The sequence below is a fragment of the Phacochoerus africanus genome, chromosome 11 (assembly GCF_016906955.1).
Source record: "Phacochoerus africanus isolate WHEZ1 chromosome 11, ROS_Pafr_v1, whole genome shotgun sequence".
Classification (NCBI taxonomy): domain Eukaryota; kingdom Metazoa; phylum Chordata; class Mammalia; order Artiodactyla; family Suidae; genus Phacochoerus; species Phacochoerus africanus.
This window is the reverse complement of record NC_062554.1, coordinates 55,016,225-55,038,650: the sequence shown is the minus strand read 5'-3', so window position 1 is coordinate 55,038,650 and position 22,426 is coordinate 55,016,225. Positions and strand designations below refer to the sequence as shown.

The 22,426-nt window shown below is 47.1% G+C and overlaps 1 protein-coding gene across 4 annotated transcripts in view; it reads left to right on the top strand.

Annotated features, from left to right (window-relative positions):
- ETS1 (ETS proto-oncogene 1, transcription factor) overlaps nucleotides 1-22,426 on the top strand; it is a 132,641-nt gene that overhangs the window by 26,073 nt on the left and 84,142 nt on the right. For all 4 annotated transcript variants that reach the window (XM_047753595.1, XM_047753601.1, XM_047753594.1 and 1 more), the window contains exon 3: nucleotides 3,858-4,002. In XM_047753595.1, the coding sequence (XP_047609551.1) occupies nucleotides 3,858-4,002 (145 nt within the window). The remainder of the gene's footprint in view (nucleotides 1-3,857; nucleotides 4,003-22,426) is intronic.

The window sequence follows — 22,426 nt, the reverse complement described above, 5'->3', positions numbered from 1 at the left end:
AATGTTTAATAAACAGGCAGGTGTCTAGGTAATAAGGGTCACAGGGCTTCCAGGAGCATCTGTGAGCAAAGATGTTTGTGGTTCATGGTAGGTTTGGTGCATTATCTCTTTCTCATTCTTAAAAATAGGGTCCCCTGGCACCACTGACGACTGCTAAGGAGGAAATCAGTCTTAAAAATAGACTTCCCTGTATAAAATAATAAATGAACCCTCCTTGACAACAAGGAGTCTGGTGTGGGGGCAGCAGGGACTCCAGAAAATAGCTTACCATGCAAGTCAGGGAGATGCTGTAGGTGGTTGTTGGTCAAAGGCTTCGAGCTGACTCACTGAGCAGGCATCGCCTGGGTCTGGACCTTCATTGCTTTATCCTGAACCCACCATCTAGTCCTTCCGCCCTCCATCGCCCCGATGCAATGGGCTCAGATGATTTTCCTTCAACACCCCTTTGCATACCATGCCTTGCCTTCAGTGGCTTTTACTTGGCAGAAAAAGCCTCGGCTTGGAAACTTGAGTTCAAGTTCTCAGGTTCCCACCACCCCAGCAGGAACCTATCCACAAGGATCCCATGTATCACCTGCCTTCTTCTTCTTCTTTTTTTTTTTGGTCTTTTTAGGGCTGTACCCATGGCGTATGGAGGTTCCCAGACTAGGGGTTGAGTAGAAGCTGTAGCTGCCGTCCTACGCCACTGCCACAGCAACGTGGGATCTGAGCCACGTCTGCAGCCGACACCACAGCTCATGGCAATGCCGGATCCTTAACCCACTGAGCGAGGCCAGGGATCAAACCCGCGGCCTCATGGATATTAGTCAGGCTCCTTAACCATTGAGTCACGAGGGGAACCCCGACCTACTGCCTTCTTACAAGGACCTTCTGCTTTACGCAAACCGCACTCACACACTGTCCCCGAAGAAGACAGGGTCAGGTCACTTTGAGTTCTCCTTTTTACCGTTTAGATACAGAATTTCATCACTCGAGACCCTGCTCCTACACTCCTGCTGCTTGATGTTGAATTTTGAGAAAGACTCTGGAGAGATATGAAAAAGTGGGGAGAGATGCCTAGGGCACACAGCTTGTCTAGGAAATGTACTTTGGTTTTGCTTCTGCTGCAAAGGACTGTTGCAGACCTACTTATTTAGGGGGGAATCAAAAGCAAACCTAAATGTCGCTGCATCAGGAGCACACAGTGTTAAAATACAATGTCAGTGCCACGGTTTTACACTAGAATTAAGGACACATTTTCTGACCAAAGTTCGGTTGAGTGGTCTTGCTGATGATTTCTCTAAATCTTGGTTTCAGACCCAAATGGCAGAACCACCACTGCTCCGTTTACCTTCTCGTGGCTCCATCAGCAACCGCCCCCCCACCCCCCGGCCCCCGCCCCATTAGAAACCAAGGACAGTAGCCTCTGCCCTTTGACAACTCAGTGTGACTCTGGCAGCCTAAGGGTGTTATTCTGGGCTCAGCACCTTTAACCCACTTGGGAGAGGAAGAGCCCCCAAGTAGACTTCATCCAGGCCTGACCTGAATGGTTTTATGAATATTATGAAAAATATTTTATGAATATTATGAAAAATTGTGTCCAAATTAGTGTGCACACAACCTTCTTTTATGTTTTGGACTTGATTATCCTTTTTTTTTTCCTCTGTGCCAATATACTCTCTTCTGTTACTTTGCTGAGCTTAAGTGAATGGACCATTGCAAAATGGGGAAGACAGGGTAGCTAGTGAAAGGTGGGAGCAAATGTACTAGGGCTGGGTTCTTGCACTGCAGCGCAAGGGGATGGGGGACCGAAATGGCTCTCTAGTCAGAGGCTCTTACTGGGCTCAGCCAACTACTCTTTAGGGTAGGAATCTGCCTGAGGGGCTCCATTTACTAATTAGCACCTTAACTTCAGATTCTAGCAAAGTGCCTTTTTTTTTTTTGTCTTTTTGTCCTTTTAGGCTGTACCCATGGCATATGGAAGTTCCCAGGCTAGGGGTCCAATCGGAGCTGTAGCCACTGGCCTACACCAGAGCCACAGCAACGCAGGATCCAAGCCGCATCTGCGACCTACACCACAGCTCACGACAATGCTGGATCCTTAACCCACTGAGCAAGGCCAGGGGTTGAACCCGCAACCTCATGGTTCCTAGTTGGATTTGTTAACCACTGAGCCACACGGGAACTCCCAAAGTGCCATTTTTTTAACTGGGGCTTTTGTGGAGGTGGAGGGGCCATAACAGAAGAGGGAAAGAAGAAGAAAAGAAGAAAAGAGAGTTGAGGGTGGGCCAGGCTCAATTAGACACCTCTTCTCTGGAAATCTTTCCATGAATTTGCTGCTTCTCCTTTTGTGTTTCCCCCACCACCCGGCACCCGATTTTTAGGGCCACACCCATGGCACATGGAGGTTCCCGGGCTATAGCAACATGGGATCCAAGCTGAGCAACATGGGATCCAAGCCGAGTCAGCAACATATACCACAGCTCACGGCAATGTCAGTTCCTTAATGTCGGTTCCTTAACCCACTGAGCAAGGCCAGGGATTGAACCCACACCCTCATGGATCCTAGTCAGGTTTGTTAACCACTGAGCCATGAAGGGAACTCCTCTCCTTTTGTGTCTTAATTGGTAACCTTCTTGCCCAATCCTGGGAATGTTAAGGATCTCTTAGCGTAACACATACCTTATGTTATGTTTCATATGCATTATTTACTACATGCATTTCAAAGAGTAATATGTAATGCATTTCATATTTTATTTTGCTTTATAAACTATTTTCTTACACGTATTATTTCATTCAATCCTCCTTTATGAATTATTTAGGTATTATTATTCCCATCTTACAGTTGAGTAAACTGAGGTTTAGATAAAGGAACAGGCCCAGGCCCCCATCAGTAAGTGATGGAGCCAGGATTTGAATCCATGGATACCTGTCTTCAAAGAATAGGGTCATAAATACTACAAACCATGGTGTCCCTTTTAGTATATTTGTCTTTCGTAGAGAGGACTGGGTGGAAAGTATATTTCATGGATTTTATAAAAACTGATTCAAGAGTTGCACAAGTACCCAAATATTGGGGAAAATGGAAAATTCTGATCTAGCAATCAATATCATTAAAACCTAGGCACACTGATGAACTGAAAGATGAATAATTTTTGTTTTGTAAGTTCATTTTTAGTTTTTCTTATGACATTGTCACCTCTTGGTTCAATGATATGGGAATGTCTTGTAAGAATATCCTTTCATGGTGGTTTTTTGTTTTTTTGGTTTTTTTGTTTTTTTTTTGTTTTTTTTTGCTTTTTAGGGCTGCACTTGTAGCATATGGAAGTTCCCAGGCTAGAGGTGGAATCGGAGCTGCAGCTGCCAGCCTACACCACCGTCACAGCAACATAGGATCCAAGTCATGTCTGCAACCTACATCACAGCTCACGGATAAGCTGGATCCTTAACCCACTGAGCAAGGCCAGGGATCGAACCCGCATCTTCGTGGATACTAGTCAGGTTCATTACCCCCTGAGCCGCAGTGGGAACTCCTTGGGGTGTTTTTACAGAGTAAGAGTAGATAAAAATGCAAAAGCTAGGATTGATAAAGAAGACCAAGATCCTGCCTTGCTATTAACCATGGGTCCTTATTTGCAAATTCAAAAAAAAAAAATTCTTCAAATGCTTGAAGAAATGGATGAAAATAAATGTATACATAGTCTAAGACAGAAACCCATCTGTTTCCCTGTCTTTTTTTTCTTTTTGGATGAGGGGGGTGATCAATTGTTGGTTCTATTCAGTTATCCTCTCTGGAGGACCCCTAGTTATATGGATGATAGCAAGTTACTGTTCCATCAAGGAATGTTAATATATTTCCATTTTTTCCCCTAACACAGCGACAGGGACCTCTCAACTCTTATGAGGATCCTCGAATGGCCTGTGGCTTCCAGTCCACTTATCACCCACCTAGAGCTTGCTACCCCTTCTGGGATGAGACAGCCACTCAAGAAGTGCCCACTGGTCTCGAACACTGCGGCTCAGGTAGGAACAGGGATGGGGCTGAGGCTGCGGATGGAGCCGAGGACAGTGGCAGCTGGATGAGGTTTGCATCCTCTTCCATCACAGCTGCCCTGGCTCTTGTGGGTACCTGGCTCTGGCTAATGGAAAGTCCTGGGCCTTCTCAATCGTTGTGAGTGACTTTCGTCTCCAGTGACAGGGAGACGAAGCTCTAGGAATGGGCCCACGTGAGGCTGCTTTAGATGTTCATTTTGTCAATAGTTCTGTCCAGGGTGCCTATCCTGAGCTTTATCCGCTTCAGCCTGGTGGTTACCAAAGGACCTAGAAGGTCTGCAGTCCTGAAGTGTGAACCAGATGGACAGAAATGAACTAGTCCGCCTTCTTGCGGGACAGAACTTCTTTCATTCATCTTCTCTTTCCATCATACTCTTCCTCTCCGCCCAGGCCTACCCGCCTCGGGCTTCTTTTCCCTCATCCCCTTTCTCTCTCCCCACCCCTTCTTCACAGAAGCATCTCTCCTCTGAGAATTAACTCCCTTCACTCCAGACTCAGTGATCACAGTGCTGCCCTCTGGTGAACGGGAGTCATTTTCCTCCCAGAACTGATGGATCCTCCTCGCTCCTGGGGACCAAGAAGCTCGGAGACCTTACCCCCATTCTCTCTTCCAAAATCACTGTTTAGGGTTAGGGTTAGTGTTAGGGTTAGTGTTAGGGTTAGGGTTAAGATTAGGGTTAGGGTCTCACTCTTTCCATTAGCCTTTGCTTACCTGCTAGCTTTTGGGGGGGGGGAGCTTTATGTGTAATACAAAATGTAAATCCTGAATTTAGGATTCCAAAATGATTGATTCAGATATGCAGTTCAATTTTTTTAATGAGACCAGGTTATGATAATCTATCCAAATACCAAAAAGCCAGTGTTTTCTCCCACGATGAATTCTTAGCATAAGAGATTTCAGTATGCTTACCTATGGAAAACATGTAATTCTGAGGAAGTACAGGGGAAAAGCCACTGAAAACTATCTTAAATGCAACTTTCACGCTCAGTATCTCTTTATGCTATAAAACTGTATGGTAAACTACTTTCCCAGTAGTAGAGCAATAAAGGCAATAATGGCTTTGTTGTCCATGCTGTATCTTTCACTGGAAACACACAAGCAGACACTGGAGCTCTTGGTGGGGCTGAGAAAGCATGGAAGTTGCTTTGCAGTTGCCTGGTTCTTCTCCTGGGCAGAAGAAAATTTACTCCTGTGTTCCCCATTTTCTTGACTCGATAGCCCTTAATCTTGCAGGTATTCTTTGGCATTACCCTGGGTCTCAGATGTGATGACATTTGTGTTGTCACTTTCTGCTTGGCATCTCGGTTTCCCCAAGCATACATACAAACATTTCCACTCTCTACCCATTTCGCTTCATGGCCTGGAGGATTCTGGAGCTGTTCATAGGTTAGACTTAAGCACTGAAATTGTAAGCGATAAGAAAGGTGGAGTTCCCTTGTGGCTCAGTGGTAACGAACCTGACTGGTGTCCATGAGGATGTGGGTTCGATCCCTGGCCTTGCTCACTGGGTTAAGCATCTGGCATTGCTGTAAGCTGGGTGTAGGTCACAGACGCAGCTCCAATCCAGCGTAGCTGTGGCTGTGGCATAGGCTGGCAGCTGCAGCTCTGATTTAGCCTCTAGCCTGGGAACTTCCATATGCTGCAGGCGAGGCCTTAAAAAAAAAAAAAAAGTGATCCTTTAAAATTCTAAAGAAAACAGAGATTTTGTTTGTACAAGGAAAAGATCACATCGGTTTTGTCTAGATTTGTATAGTTCTTGAGTTCTATTAATGCCACTAGGTTTTGAAGTCTTCTATCTTCCAATGCAAGAGAGATTAAAGCTACCTCGTCTTAACACTTTCAGCTCTGGATGGTGCTTCTGCTTGCTACCAATTGACATCTTATCCCGTCTTATTGATACGTCTTGTAAATAGCTGGGGTCATCTGCACACTCACCCATGGCTTCAAGATCAGATGGTCTCATTGTCATAGCAAAAGACATGGCCTTTCCCTTTCTTAGCTAAGAAACACATACATTCTCAAGTGAATATGCTTTTTCATTCTCCTCCTTGTCAAGGTTCTTAAAGGTAAAAGTTATTTCAGGGCCAAGGAGTCAGTGAAGCATTTTAAGCTGCTTTAAAACGCAAGGACTGGAGTTCCTGTCGCGGTGCAGCGGTTAAAGAATCTGACTAGGAACCATGAGGTTGTGGGTTTGATCCCTGGCCTTGCTCAGTGGGTTAAGGATCCGGCGTTTCTGTGAGCTGTGGTGCAGGTTGCAGACATGGCTCGGATCCCGAGTTGCTGTGGCTGTGGCATAGGCCAGCAGCTACAGCTCTGATTAGACCCCTAGCCTGGGGACCTCCATGTGCCTCGGGAGCGGCCCTAGAAAAGGCAAAAAAAAAAAAAAAGACAAAATAAATAAATAAATAAATAAATAAAATGCAAGGACTTACAGTTGTGTAATAATGTCTTCTTCCCACAATTTACTTGTTCAAGAAGAAGGAAATCAGAGCCACCCAGACTGGTGACTTTGGGGTAGGATGAGAAGATGAGGGCATAGAACAATCAAGTCCTAAAATGACCTAGGTTATCATCAACTGCAGCTCCAAAATGCTAGCAACCTTCCATGTGGGAGTGGCTCTTTGGTGGCGAATATGATGTCTCTAGTTTTCTCCATCCTAGGCTTCTTCTGATGGGAATCTCTGGCAAGAACCCTGAGCTTTTACAGCCCCTCCTTGCCTTTTCAGCTGCCCAGATGAAGGGATTGCAGTGATTCTTTCTGGGCTGTGGTCCAGCCCTCCTCAGTGACGGGTGTCCTTTGGAAGGAGATCTTGGGGTTATGGGGAAGGGAGGTGAAGACATGGACCCATCAATGATTTCTCCAGCTGCTGCACATTGCCTTGGAGATGCGTCGAGGAAGAAGAAAAGAGAGGAAAAAAAGACTCTCCCGTTTTTTCATCTTCTTTCATTCTATTTATAACTTCAGTTTCCTTCCTGCCCTCTGTCTCAAGGCCACTCCCCAGCCCTGCTTCCCGCTCACGTTTGTGCTCTCCAAAGGGATGAAGGCACTTCTTTTGCAAGGACTGCACATCTGTCAGTGCCTGAAACATCCAGCAGGAGGGGCCATCGAGGCCCCGCCAGGGCCTGTGTCTGAATATCTTCCCGATTCACAAAGGGACAGAGGCCAAGAGGGAGGAGAGGAGGGGAGGGAGGGAGGGGGAAGAAAGAATAAAGCTGAGTGACAGCATGAATGGGGGAGAGGCTTACCATGTGAGTGGCACCGAATACTCAGCCATCAAGACGAGGTGAGAATCAGTTGGACAGAATAGGTGGTACAAGGGCTTCTGGGGAAGAAGGAGGAGGTGTGTGGAAATGGACAGAAAGGAAAAGTGGGTGCTGGTAGAGAGATGGAGAATACTAGGAAGAGAGACTGAAAGATGAATGGGAAGGGGAAAAGAAGGGGAGGGGCGGACGACATGAAAGAGAAAAAGAGATGAATTTGAGGACATTAACTCTACAGCTAAAAAGGGAAGCCAGATTTGCATGCAATTGCCTGTGCAGCTGTACATTTCTTCACGACAATCTTGGAGTCATCATTTTCTTTCATTTCTACCTCCTCCTCCGCTTCGCCTCCTCCCCCTCCTCCCCATCAGCCTGGAGCCATTAGCGAGAGCCAATGGGGACAGAGAGCGGGGTTCTGCATGAATGAATGGGCCCTTTCTGTCTTAGCCTCTCCTCATCCCTCTGTTGGGGAGCCTGTGAATCAATGGAGCCCCTCACACAAGACACGGCTGAAATGTCTGTTGCTGTTTATAGTCTGGCTGGAGTGGAGCCCACTGGCCCTGCCTCCTCTCTGTTCCCTTCCTCTGTGCAGCGCCCCCACCTCAGCCCTTTCTCTCAATCATCACAACAAGAAGTGTTTTTTTAAAAATGTCAATCCCTTTGCTCCTCATCTCCAGGAACCTCACTCACTTTTGTCGCTGTTAACTCTCACGACTCATTCCTATCCACGGCCTCATGGAAGGGATGGAGTTGACAGCAGCCTATTTTTAGACAGAGGCAGTGAGCTCAGAGCGGTGTCCAGACCCAGCTGGAGTCATGCAATGCCTGTTTTCCACTGGGAACTAGAGAAGTGACATCAGAGACCCAACTGTTCTCCCAGGCCACACGGCCGCCGTCCGTCCCATCCACTGATGGCTGTCCATATTTGATGGTAATCTCATGGCCATGATGACCGTGCATGGCCAGGGTGTGCATCAGAAAATGTGACACTCACTTGGCACCCTTCCAGGGTGATATAGTATCAACGTAGTTTTCATTTTGGGGCTGGATTTGTCTTACATCAGCCGCACTTGTGGAGGTGATGTTTGACCAAAGTTCACGTTCTCAAAATAGTTGCTTAGGATTGGAAAAAGCAGTCTGCAGACCCGGAACACAGCAAGCCCAACTCACTCTCAGGCGAATGAACCTATGGTCTCATGACCATGGCCCTTGCTTTGAGAGGCAAGACAGTACTTGTTTCCATCTGGTAGAGTGCAACTGGGGATGTTTTGGGTCGTGGATTCCAGTGAAAACCTCCTCTACCCACATGCACAGGTTAGCTGATGTTTCCCATCCTTTGTGAGAGAGGAGGTAGGTATACAGTGTATTCGAAAGAATCTAGCCTCTGGAACCAGGTGGCTTGGGTTGGTCCATCAGCCCTTCCTAACTGTGTTACTTAGGCAACTTGCATCTCTGTTCTTCAGTTTCCTTATCTAAACCAGTGTTTTCAAAGTGTGCTAGAGTCACCTGGAGGGTTTGTTAAAAGGCGGGTTCTAGGGGTCTAACCCCAGGGTTTCTGATTCAGTGAGTCTAGGGTAAGGCTCAAAATTTGCATTTCTCACAAAGTTCTCAGTGTGCGGGGGTGGAGGTGGGAGGGTGAGAGGGTGGAAGGTGGTGCTGCTGCCGCTGCTGGTCTGAAGACCACACTTTGAGAACCACTAAGTTAATATGTGTCAAGCGTAAAGCACTGCCATCACTTAGCAACTCACTATGAATGTTTGCCACTGTACCATATCCTGACGTGCCCAAGAACCAAAACTGTCCGGGTATTGAGTCAGAAAGTGACCCGATGATGGGATGAACACTTTTGGAGGCCAGGGCCACGTGCTGGACACTGAGAAGATTCAAGGAGAATGGGGAAGGCTGATGCCTGTCTCCAGGCAACATTTCTTCAAATGTGTATGTGAGGGTACATTTATATATGTTAAGAAATAGTTCCGAGGTGAAATGTCACACTTCTTTAGGAGATAAAGATTGGTCAGTAAGAGTGTGACGTTGGCTCTCCCTGTAATACTGAACACTTTTAACATACATTTTCCTGCAAAACGGTAGAGCTAAAGAGTGTCTTTCCCCCCTAAACTTTGGAAGTTCAAGTGGGAGACGCGTTGAGTCCGAGTTCATGGTCTCTCCTGGGGCTTTCCCAGACGGCCAGGCGGCTGGGAGAGATCAAACCTGGCCCAGTGTTTGGAAAAGGGCTATCGGCAACCAGGTGGGAAGTTTCAGCAGGAAAAACAGATGCCTCCAATTTGGCTTTAAGTGTGGAGCACGGGGAGGGAATGCCAGCGAGACTTGTTAAATGGAGATTCACCTTGCTCTGAAATGTTTATTCTCCCAACAGCCTTGTTCTTTCAGCTGGCCCTCTCAAACGGGCCCTTGTGGTTTAAAACACGGTATACTGTTCTTTCCTCATTGAGTATGTTTTCCTTTTATAAAGGACCTGTTCCAGGTTCTTTGTTCAAAACAGTTTCGATCGCGCGCGCATGCACACGTGTGTGTGTGTGTGTGTGTGTGTGTGTGTGTGTGTGTGTGTGAGAGAGAGAGAGAGAGAGATGTGGGCTATTCCTCTCAAGGAAACTTTCGACCTTCTCGGAATCTGACTTGAGAGTTGTGTTTGGAAGGGGGAAGCTGTAACCCCGGCACAGGTTTTAGCCTTTCACGGAAGGCTGCAGTGGGAGCCCAGCTGCCCTGCCAAGCTGCATCCAGGGCACCGTGCTGTGCTGACCGAAGCTTGCTGCAGGAAACCCTTTCCGCACCCGCATCCCATCCCTGAGAGGACCAAAGTCAGCCAGGAGGAAAGGCTCGGGGAAAGAGCCCTGGGAGGGCATTATGAAGAGAAGCCACAGGCAAAAAAACTAGCTCTCAGTCTCGCTCATCATTTCGTTCTCCCGATGATGAGATTTCTGCAAGTGCCTGACTCTCTTCTCCATCCAACCAAGGATATTTCTCCGGCTGGGAACCGAGTTGGCTCCTATTTGCGGAGGTTGCGTTGCCCCGCCCATCCTATCTCCCACCCACCACCCCGGTAGCTTTCCAGCCTGGGCTAGTTCATATTCAGATCACAATAACTTTGTAAGTTTTTGAGTATCAGCTGAAAGGTATGGGGTCCCAGCAAAGCGTTTAGGGAGTATGGTGGGAAGAGCAAGAACTCACCGGGATTTTGTTCCCTCCCCTTTAACAGGCGGGACGCTTACACTTATTTCACAGTTGCCTCGTACTATAGACTGGGCAGAGTGTGTCCTTCAAAGGTCGTCATAGCAGGTGATGAATAGATGCCTCCCTTTCACCATGATCTGAGTGTGAATTTAAGTGACTCAAAGAAACCTGGTGGCTCACTCTTGTCTCCCCAGCTTTGCCCATGCTCCGGCGCCCCAGGGTAATTTTCAGACACCTGCCAATATTACCTTCCGCGATGCCGCATTTTACTAGTGGAAGGAGAAGGGGGCCAGGAGAGGGCCAGAAAGAGAAGCTGCGGGTTAGAGACCTGTGTCTCTCTGAGGGACTCCAGAGGCCCAGGGCAGTAAGGACAAATGTAAATCACCTCCTTCGCTCCTGGGGCGGGAGGGTAACCTAGTGGGAGAAACCGGGGCCACAAGGAGTGACAAGGAGTATGCGAGCGTTCCGCTGGCTGTCCTCCAGCACTGCTTCTCAAAAATCCTAGGAAGTAACAGCATTGCCCTGGAAGTCCCAGGGGGCTGGGGAGAAAAAAAGTTCTCTTAACTTTTTCAAACCACAAATATTTGGCCCGAGTTGGGAAAAGGTCCCTGGGGCACGGAGTTCTTATTTGATTCAAGCAGTCTTGACCCCCCTCTTCGGGAACTCGGCGGGGGGAGCGGGGCTGGGGGCCCCTGGTGGAGGCCGCCTGGCGTCAGTCCCCGCTCTGCCGCCCTGGGTGAAGCGAGCGCGGGGTGGGTGAGGGTGCGGGGGCTGGAGTCGGGCGGGGGGAGGGGGCCTGGCGGGGGAGGGATGCGCAGAGGCAGCCTGTTCTCAGCGTCTGGTCGCCAAGAGACTTACTCTCTCCAGATGTTCGCTGTGTTTATAGCTGCTGAAGCAGGAGACCCAGCTCCCTCATTAATAAGTTTCTTTCCTGCGCTGCGGCCAGGGGTCTCAGCCCGAGCCTGCAGCTGGAAGAGGCGCGGTGGGGGAGGGACGAGGGGAGGTGGCTCGCCCCCCTTTCGTGCCCTCCCGTCCCGCCTCCGCGTCCCTAACCCCCACCCGCCTTCCTCCTCTGCAATCCTCCCAAAATACACGAGCACACAAAAAGAAAAACACCAGCAGATTTTTTATTTCAGAGAGTAAACACTTGGGCCGTGGGGGTCTGGAGGTTATGGGAAAAGAGGAAACCATCAGGCTAATCAGGCCGGCACACACTTCCCCTGCTGAAATAAAACAGAAATCATTGCTCCGCAGGCCGGCGGGTTAACCCCGGCGCTGCCAGCGAGGCGGGCGCAGGCGGGGCCCGCCGCGAGGGAGGCAGGGCGTCCAGGAGCCCCGGCTGGAGGATCCCGGTCCCGGCTGGGAGGAGCGGACCGGCTGGGACTGAGCGCCTTCCATGCTGTCAGGGGGTAGCACGCCTGCCCCAAGCCGGGATGGAGAAAGAGACGGTTGGAACAGAAGAGATTCTGGACAGAGATTCAGTTTTGCAAGAGCTGGGGGCGGGGGGCAGTTATAGATGAGTTGGGGAGATAGATGGACCGCGAGGCGAGCGAGCGGCGGGCGCGCACGTGCGCAAGGTTACTGTTGAGAAATGAACTGGGGACTTGATGAGATGGGTCTGGGCCAAGGTTTTAGCCCAGCCACCTACCAGCTCTGTGACCATGGGCACACCGTTGACCCCTTCTAAGCCTGTGTCCTCGTGTGTAAGACAGTAGTTCCCGCCTCGCAGAATTATAGTGAGGAGCTGAAAACCGTATTGACTGTGGAAGAGGCGAGCACCTGAGCATGGCTCTCAAATCAGGATTTCATAGATTACTTTGAACTAGTCAGGTTCATCTCTTCCTCCCTCCTTCCCTCCCCTTCCTTTTTCTTCCCTTCCCCTTCCTTCCTTCCTTCCTTCCTTCCTTCCTTCCTTCTTTCCTCCCTCTAATCCATCAAATGCCTTCAGCTTCTACCTTCTGTCCCCTCGCTGCCTGTCTGGAGATCATAAATATCGCATGGGCCAGAGGTCATAGGTCAAACGTGAGACCTAATTGCACTATGAGAGAAATTACCTCCCCACTGATGAATAGGGCAACCTCTGGCTCTCTGAGGCTGCCAGTGTGAGAGGCCTGAGAGGCCAGCAACTTTGGTTCAGATCCTGCCCCCATACCACCGTCCCCTCCCCCACATGGCTGTGAGGCTATGCTTCCCCGACTAGGGGTTCCCCCACTTGGGGTTCCCCCACTTGGAACAGCCCAATTAGATTCATTCACCACCTCCACAGAAATGTTGAAGTCTTTTGGGCTTTCTTGCTATGAAAGAAAACAGACCTTTGCAACCTCTGTTCCTTCTTACGAGTGGCATTAAAAAAACCCCCAAAACAAGGCTACCAATTCCCGAAGTTGTTTTACGAGTCTTTTGGGGTACCTCCTGCAACATGCTGAAGTTGGGCCTAAGAAAGAGACCCCAGTGATTTAAAGAGCCACAGAACCAGGGTTCTAGTTGCCTTTGCAGTTGTCACTTGATTTCTTACCTGCATCATACATGTTTTTTATCAATGCTGACAACTTTCTGCCAAGTTGTAGGCCTGCAGATTCTCATATAGCAGGGGTGCTTGATGGGGGCGAGTTTCAGAAACAAGGGATCCCTCTGAAATTTTATGGGAGGACTTTCCTAAGGGCCTTAGCTTTCCTCTGATTCTCAAAGTGGTTGAGACCCCAGGAGGTTAAGAACTCCAGCCCAAGGGAAAAGGTACCTTTGAACCCAGGCAGCACTTAGCATCTTGTATTTAGCAAGTCAAGTCTCTTTTGTTGAGCTGGGTTGTATTCACTGGTAAAGCTTCCTTCCTGTCAATCCCTTCTCACCACTCCTTCAGTCCCAAGAGACAGTATTGAAATCTGGGAACTGTTTCCATCCCATTGTGGCAGAGACACTAGGCATGGACGCCTTGCCTGAAATCCAATCACGTTTCTCCTGTTTCCTTTTTAATGTCTCGTTTTATTTCATGCTCCTCAGAATAATCTCTCCAAACGCCCTGAAGGGTAGGGGCCTGTGGTCCCTACTGGGACATAGAGGTGGGGTGGGGCCGAGCCCTTGGCGCCACTTCAGAGCGTCATAGGAGCATCACACTGAAATCTCCTTCTCATGGACTAGCCACTGACTGAGGGGTATTCCCTGCAGGGTCCTCTCTTGCAATCAATGGGAAAAGATGAGTGGCAGGAGCAGGGCCTCTAAGGGGGCTGAAATCCAAAGCCAACCCTTCCTCCCACAATGGGTGCAGAAACCACGGCACAGAGAGATGCTTCCTTGCCCCAGCCACTGCCTCCAACTCTGACCATCCTTTGGCATCCTAGCCCTCATTTCTATTCTTTGCCTTCTTTTGGAACCTTTGACTGTTATATCCGCTGCCACAGACTCAGACAGGTGGAGACATTTTCAGAAATTTCAAATCCAGCACAAGGAGTTTTTACCCTACCCTGGCCAGCTCCTTGGAGCCGCCCAGTGACAGCTCTGCCTTTCCTCTGTTGGTCAGTGCAGATGAACATTCTTAACTGAGCAGGGCCTACAGCCTGGCCTGCATCCCGTTGATAGGCTGAATACTGGGTTTTATAATGAAAGAGACTGAAATGCCTGTGGCCTGTTCTTGCACCGTTGAGTAAAGACTGTAAATAACAGAAACGTTGTGTTTCCTTCAACCAACCTTGAAATATTCAGGCATTTCATTAGTAATTTGTGCTTTGAAGACATGGTTCTGATCTCTCAGAATTTTATCTCTCTTCCTCATTGCTCCTCTACTGATCCATTAAACAATTAAGAATGTAGAATAAAAATACTTCCTATCCCATTCTTCTTCAATTTTACTTTTTTTTTTTTTTTTTTAGGGCCACACCTGTGGCATATGGAGGTTCCCAGGCTAGGGGTCTAATCAGAGCTGCAGCTGCCTGCCTATGCCACAGCCACCGACATGCCAGATCCCAGCTGCATCTGCAACCTATGCCACAGCTCACGGCAATGCCGGATCCTTAACCCACTGAGCGAGGCCAGGGATCAAACCTGCAACCTCATGGGTCCTAGTCAGATTCGTTTCTGCTGCGCCATGACGGGAATTCCTCTTCTTCGATTTTAAATAATCTTACTGTAGAAAGTCCAGGAGGAGGGCCTGCCTTCTTTCCAGACCAGCTTGAGAGGTAGCATAACTGCCATTCATGAAATACTTTCTCTGTGCTAAGGATCACATACATGTGGTCTCTTTGACTCTTACAAGAGTCTGACGAAGGTGATTTTATTCCCATTTTACAGATGAGACGGATAAGGTTTGGAGAGATAAAATCTAACTTTGTAACTTCCCCCAAATAAATCTAACTATAATTCTGGGAGGTGGGGAGGGAATCAGTGAAACTAAAATCTTCCTGCAAAGCCCATGCTCTTGACCATTATTACAAACTTTGCTGCCCAAACATTTTTTTTTTTTTTTAAGGCTTCATTGTTGCCTCATCCCTGTGGCTGATGTCCACCTTGTAGGATAAGATAAGCTGATAAAGAGTTCCTGTCGTGGTGCAGCAGAAACAAATCCCACTAGAACCCATGAGGTTGAGGTCCTATCCCTGGCCTCCCTCAGTGAATTAAGGATCTTGCATTGCTGTGAGCTGTGGTGTAGGTCTCAGATGAGGCTCGGATCTGGCGTTGCTGTGGCTCTGGCGTAGCGGCAATAGCTCTGATTAGACCCCTAACGTGGAACCTCCATTTGCTGTGGGTAGGGCCCTCAAAAGACAAAAGACAAAAAAAAAAAAAAAAAAAGCTGATAAGTAAGCTTTCCCGGTTTCCCCGCAAGCTGGAGACCTAAAAACCTTGCAGCAATGAAATAGAGAAAGGGAGCACCTCTGGTCTACTGGTCTACCTTCTCTGGTTTCTTTTGGTCCAGCATTGCTTACTTAAGGGCATGAAGGAGAAAGGGCACGTGCAAAGCTGCCCTGGAGCTTGCCTTTGCTGGCCTTCCACTTCGGGTCTGTCTCCCAAGCTCTGCACTCTCTTTTACCCCTCCTCCCCCAGCCAGCTCCATGAGCAGACACAGTCACTGAGCCCAACTCAACCCTAAGATGCTTCTGAAAGGGTATACCCTTGAAGTTCTCCACGGAGTCTGCAGCACGTGCTGAAATTGACACAGACTCCTCGGACCTCTGAATAGAGAGACTAATTGTGGGGAAGCGGCTTTTCAGCACACAGGATGGGCTGTTCTCTGTGGGTTTTCCTATCAAAAGGCTTTTAAAAGTGCAGTGTAGCCATTGTTGAATATTTCACAATGAATTAAATACCATTTCTCTCCTCACAGCTGTTCCATGTGAGTGAGTGGAGAGGGCTTTTTTTTTTTTTTCTTCCTGGCAGAAGACGTCTGCTGTATAAACCTAAGCACTGGGGTAATGAGATTATTTGTGTGCGGATTCTTTAGGAAAAGCATTTCTTTATTTTAAACTCAATGGGATGCAGGGCTGCTGCTCAGGAGACCGGAAGGGAGAGCCGTGGAGAAGCATGGGATTGAAATGTCTCGGAGCAGAACTGGGAGAGGCAGGGGTGAGGGGCTCAGGGACCAGGGCTCCAGCCTCCGTGCCCTGTTCCCCAGGGCCTCCTGCATCTCCTGGTCCTCCTCACTGGGCTGTGGAGGAGGGAAATTCCGACTCTCTCTCTCTCTTTTTTTTTTAGTAACAATTAATCATTTTTCCATCTGCCCTTTCAGAATTCCTTCCTGATCTCACAAGTTTTTAATGGCATTGAAGGAACTCTTGTTTTTGCTCTCTACCTATTTTTATATCAAAGGGAATTTTAAAAAACTTTGCATTGTAAAAGACACAAGGAAAACAGCTTTCTTGTAACATTGACTGCGGTTTCCACAATGAGGACATAGTTGACCTTGCCGGCGCTAGAACATGAAGGAATCCACCAAAGAGCCACTCAGCTTCCCTTGCTTTAGTTCTTTTTCCTCTTCGAATTTTTTTTTTTTATTGCTGCCATAGACATTGAGCTTCAGGTAAGCAGTGAGTTGGAACTAAGCATAAAATCAATTAAGATTAAATACTAGCCTAGCCTTAACTCTTCTTAAAGTATCATCAGGAGTTACCAGCTGTTCTTTAGATCCCTTGAAGACCAAGAAAAAGACAGGAATAAATGGGGAAAAGAGGGATTTAGATTAGCCATGGTGAAATTTAACTCTGAAATCCATTAGTAAAGGACTTTGCGAATTGCCTCTCCTTTCGAATCTCTTTCAGGATGTTTCAGAAGTAGTTTTAAGTAATTTTTTTATTATCCTTCTGCTTCTATCCCATAAGAGAGAAACTTGAACTTTTAAAGAAAACTTCAAGGGAATGTTTTAGGACACTGCTGAGTGGGAAAGAAGAAGCCGAATAGGAAAAGAAAGCCATTGACTTCCTGTGCTAAGCTTTGACTTCTGCTTCAGGGCATGAAGCAAAAAGCTAGACTCAGGCTAGGCATCCTGAGAACTCAACCAATATGATTTGGGAGTAGGAGTTCCCGTTGTGGCTCAGTGGGCTACCAACCTGACTAGTATCCATGAGGATGTGGGTTTGATCCCTGGCCTCGCTCAGTGGGTTAAGGATCCAGCTTTGTTGCAAGCTGCGGCGTAGGTAGGTCTCAGATGCGGCTCAGATCCTGTGTTGCTGTGGCTGTGGTGCAGGCCGGCAGCTGCAGCTCCAATGCACCCCCTAGCTTGGGAAGTTCTATATGCTGCAGGTAAGGCCCTAAAAGGGGGGGGGGTATCTGGGGGCAAAGGACAGAAAGTGTGAAATGCAGTTTGGAATTTCTCCCATTTCCATCACTTACTCCATACATGTTCCAAGCTTCTTGATGCCTATGGCAGGGTAGGCAGGTGGGAATTTGTCATTCTTCTCTCCCTCTAACTGATGTGAAAGCTCAGCTGGAAAGGCTATGTTTTGATTGCTTTAAAACTCCTAATATCGGAGTTCCTCTTGTGATGCAGTGGAAACAATCCAACCAGTATCCATGAGGATGCGGGTTCCATCCCTGGCCTCACTCAGTGGGTTAAGGATCTGGCATTGCCATGAGCTGTGGTGTAGGTCATGGACATGGCTCAGATCTGGTGTGGCTGTGGCTGTGGTGTAGGCCTGCAGTCATAGCTCTGATTTGACCCCTAGCCTGGGAACCTCCATATGCTGCGAGTGTGGCCCTAAAATGCAAAAAACAAAACAAAACAAAAATAAAAAAAACCAACCTCCTCATGTATTTTCCCTCTTCCGGGCTGGGTGCGTGTTAGTACTTTGCCATGTGCGTATGCCAGGCTTTATATTTTTGTCATAATCACTGTAAAAATAATACATCTCTTTAAAGAAAATTTGTAAATTAAAGAATATTCAGGGGTGGCGGGGGTGGGGGAAGGCAGTTTAGTGTTATTGCTGATATTTAACACATTGAAGTCTCTTCCATGGATATTTTCTCCGTGAAGAGGCCCCCTGGCTGTCACACAGGTATCTCGGCTACCACTGAGCTCGTCCCCTACTCTCTGGCCTCGGTAGGAAATCTATGTTGACCCTTTATCCCAGTGTCACATCCTCTACTAATCCCCAGGCTGGGAAACTGGGAGTTATTGACTTTCTCCTTTTATTTTAAACCTTGTGTTGGTGAAGGCTCTTTTTGTTTGCAAGTGGCAGAAACCTGGCTCAACTGGCTTAGTTTTCTTTTTTTTGTAAGTAAAAAAAATTTTTTTTTTTCTCTTTTTAGGGCCATACCCGAGGCACATGGAGGTTCCCAGGCTAGGTGTCAAATCAGAGCTGTAGCCACTGGCCTATGCCACAGCCACAGCCACAGCCACACTGGATCTGAGCTGCATCTACAACCCACACCACAGCTCACGGCAACCCCAGATCCCTGACCCACTGAGTGAGGCCAGGGATCGAACCTGAATCCTCATGGATGCTAGTCAGATTTGTTTCTACTGAGCCATGACGGGAACTCTTTTTTTTAAAAAAAATTTTTTTTAAGTTTTATTGATATATAGTTGATTTACAAGACTGTGAGAATTTCTGCTGTACAACCAAGTGATTCAATGATATCTATACACATATCCATTCTCTCTCAGATTCTTTTCCCACATGGATTATCATAGATTATCGGGTAGAATTCCCTGCACTGTACAGCAGGTCTCCCCTGGCCGATCATTCCATATAGCACAGTGGGCATATGCCAATCCTAAACCCCCAACACATCCCCCCTGCCACTTGTCCCCTTTGGTAACCATAAGTTTGTTCAACTGGCTTAATTTTTTTTGCCTTTTGTCTTTTGTCTATTTAGGGCCGTGCTGGAGGCAAGTGGAGGTTCCCAGGCTAGGGGCTGAATCGGAGCTGTAGCTGCTGGCCTACATCCCAGCCACAGCAATGGCAGGATCCAAGCCTTGTCTTCAACCTATACCACAGCTCATGGCAATGCCAGATCCTTAACTCACTGAGCAAGGCCAGGGATCAAACCCGCAACCTCATAGTCGAATTCATTAACCACTGAGCCAACTCCTTTTTTTTTTAATTAAATTGAAGTATAGTGGATCTCCAATGTTCTGTTATTTTCAGCTGCATGGCACCATGATTCTTTTTCATATTCTTTTCCCTTAGAGGTTATTACAAAATACTGAGTATAGCTCCCTGTGCTATACCGTAGGTCCCTGTTGGTTATCAATTTTGTGTATAGTATTGTGTATATGGTAATCCCAAACTCCCAATTTCCTCCCACTACCCACCCACTTCCCACTTTCCCCTTTGGGAACCACAAATTTGTTTTCTATGTCTTCAGCCACTGATTTTTGTCTTCCCTGTTATCTACATGCACCTTGAGAATAGGACTTTGTCCTTGTCATGGTCCTAGTACCTGGCGGAGGGCCTGAACTGTCACAGGCACTCGGTTAAGGTCTGTTGGGTGAACAGCGTTATTAAATTCATTTGTCAGGGAGATCGTGAAATCTACCCAGCAATTCCATCAATAAATTCAAAAATAGCCACAAAACCCCCAAACCCCTTCAAAACAAAACCCCGGATGGTCCCAGAAAGCTCTTTGGGTTTTGGCTCCTCTCCTTCCTAAGGCCAAGGGACTTTATCATTTTGTTCCCATGTCCCCAGTGCTTAGGCCAGTATTTGCCATGGAGCAGAAGATGTGATCAATATCTCCATCCTGGTCGTCCGGATGCTTCGTAGCTTGGGTTAGGTTGGTTGGTGGCTGGGTCCTCAGTTGGATCAGAAGTAATTCAGGGTCTGGGACTGGTTTAGGGTCTCAGATTGTCTTGGTTAGAGCCCCTTTCTTCTGTCCTTTGTCACTCAGCACAAACTTATGGAGCTCTTACTCTCCAGGGGATGTTGGGGCCATGAAGTAGGGTGGTACATTCATCCCTAAGGAGCATCACATAGCCCTGGTGGGGAGCTACCCTGCGCAGTCAGGTGAGCCCTGCCTGGAGGGTGAGATGATAAGGACAGTATTTCTGCTGCAGATTCCAGGTAAGGAGAGGCCAACCCAGCCGGGCTCCCCCGTGGCCTCTTTCCAAATGGTGTGAAAGGGAAGGTGGGGGGAGGGCGTCTCGAGGACCATTCATTTGTCCAAACTTGGTCAGCAGAACAGGACAGAGAGTGGGATCTGAACAGGGGTTGTTTTACTGATGTTTAGAGTAGTGGCCCCTTGCTCTGCTTTATGTATCCTGGCTCCTTGTTATTCTTTCCTCCTTTCCCCGTGTTGATTTTCACCTCCCGGGCCCTGCTCCGCCTGCCTCCAAAGATGAGTTTACCCTCCACTCGTGGCTCCCAACCTGAGTGAGACGTTCCATTCCCTGGGCCTGCTGCTCCTCACTTCATTAGCCTCGCTGATGTTTATAAAGCCAGGAGATAATATTTTTAGGTTCCATTTGGAGTTTCCCGGGCAGCCTCTCTTTAAGCCACTTAGGAAGTTTAGAAAAGAAAGGTCACGGAAATGTTAGATGTTTTTCCACAGGACTTCGGTTAAGCAAATGGTCTTGGGATGATGTTCACAGACTCCACTGGACAGACTTTCCTGGGTGATTGGAAAGTCTTTCTCCTTTATTTGTCTTGATTCACCTCTGAAAAAGCAGAGGGTTTTTTTTGTTTTTTTTTTTCATGCAACGTTATTGAAATCAGCATGACTGAGATATAATTCTTATACTATCCATGCACCCATTTAAAAGTGTACAGTTTAAGGTTTTAAAATATCTTTACAGTCCTGCACAATCATCACCATAATTTATCCGTCCCCCCAAAAAAGATTTTCACATGAATTAGCAGCCAATCCCATTCTCCCACACCCTAGTAACCGCTGGTCTAATTTTGTCTTATAAATTTACCCTTTCTGAACTTCTCTTATAAGTGGAGTCAAATAATATGGGAGCTTTTGTAATTGACATCTTTCAAGGTTCGTCCATGGTGTAATTCATTTTTTTTAATCAGAAAGTACTATTTTATGATATGGATATGCCATATCCATTATTTATTTATCCATCATTTGGTGAATATTTGAGTTGGTTTCATTTTGTTATAAATGATCTTGCTATGAGCATTCATGTGTAGGTTTTTGTGTGAACATGTTTTTGTCTCTTTTGAATTTATGCCTAAAAGTGGAATTGATGGTAACTCTATATTTAACCATTTGTGGAACTGACAAACTTTTTTTCGAACTGGCTGCCCCAGTTTACATTCCCACCAGCGTTGTACGAGTGTTCCAGTAATGACATAACCTCACCTAGACGTATTATTGTCTCTCTTTCTGCTAGATCTCATAGTGGTGGACATAAATTATCTCATTGTGGTTTTGATGTGTGTTTCCTTATGATGAATCACCTTGTGCATTTTTTCATATGCTTATTGGCCATTCGTCTATTTTCTTTGGAGAAATGTCTATCCAAATCTTTGCCTATTTATATATATATATCTTTGCAAATATTTTCTCCACTAATATAAATCGTCTTTTTACTTTCTTGACATTATAGTTTGCAGCACAGAATCTTTAGCTATGATTATCCCAATTTATCTATTTTGTTTGTTTCATTTTGTTGTTTTTTGTGCTTTTGGTGTCATATTTAAGACATCACTGTCTAATGCAGGATTATGAAGATTTCTGCCTTCTCGTGAGAGTTTTATAGCTTTAGCTCTTAGATTTAGGTCTAGGATCACTTTGAGTTATTTTTTGTGTGTGGTATGAATAAGAGATCCAATTTTTTTCCCTTTGCATATGTATATCTTATTGTCCCAACACTATTTTTTTTTTTTTGTCTTTTTGCCATTTCTTGGGCCGCTCCCGTGGCATATGGAGGTTCCTGGGATAGGAGTCTAATCAGAGCTGTAGCCACCGGCCCACGCCAGAGCCACAGCAACATGGGATCCAAGCTGAGTCTGCGACCTACACCACAGCTCACAGCAACGCCGGATCCTTGACCCACTGAGCAAGGCCAGGGATTGAACCTGCAACCTCATGGTTTCTAGTCGGATTCGTTAACCACTGAGCCACGACGGGAACTCCTGTCCCAACACTATTTGTTAAAAGATTTTTCTTTTCTCACTGTCTTGGCCTTCTTATAAACAGATATTTTTAAATGCATAGACCACCTATACTTAAGAACTGTTATCTTGGAGTTCCCGTCGTGGCGCAGTGGTTAACGAATCCAACTAGGAACCATGAGGTTGCGGGTTCGGTCCCTGCCCTTGCTCAGTGGGTTAACGATCCGGCGTTGCCGTGAGCTGTGGTGTAGGTTGCAGACGCGGCTCGGATCCCGCGTTGCTGTGGCTTTGGCGTAGGCCGGTGGCTACAGCTCCAATTAGACCCCTAGCCTGGGAACCTCCATATGCCGCAGAAGCGGCCCAAAGAAATAGCAAAAAGACAAAAAAAAAAACTGTTATCTTAATCTGTGGCATAAATAATAATGTGTATTAAGTGGTTCTTCAACATGGC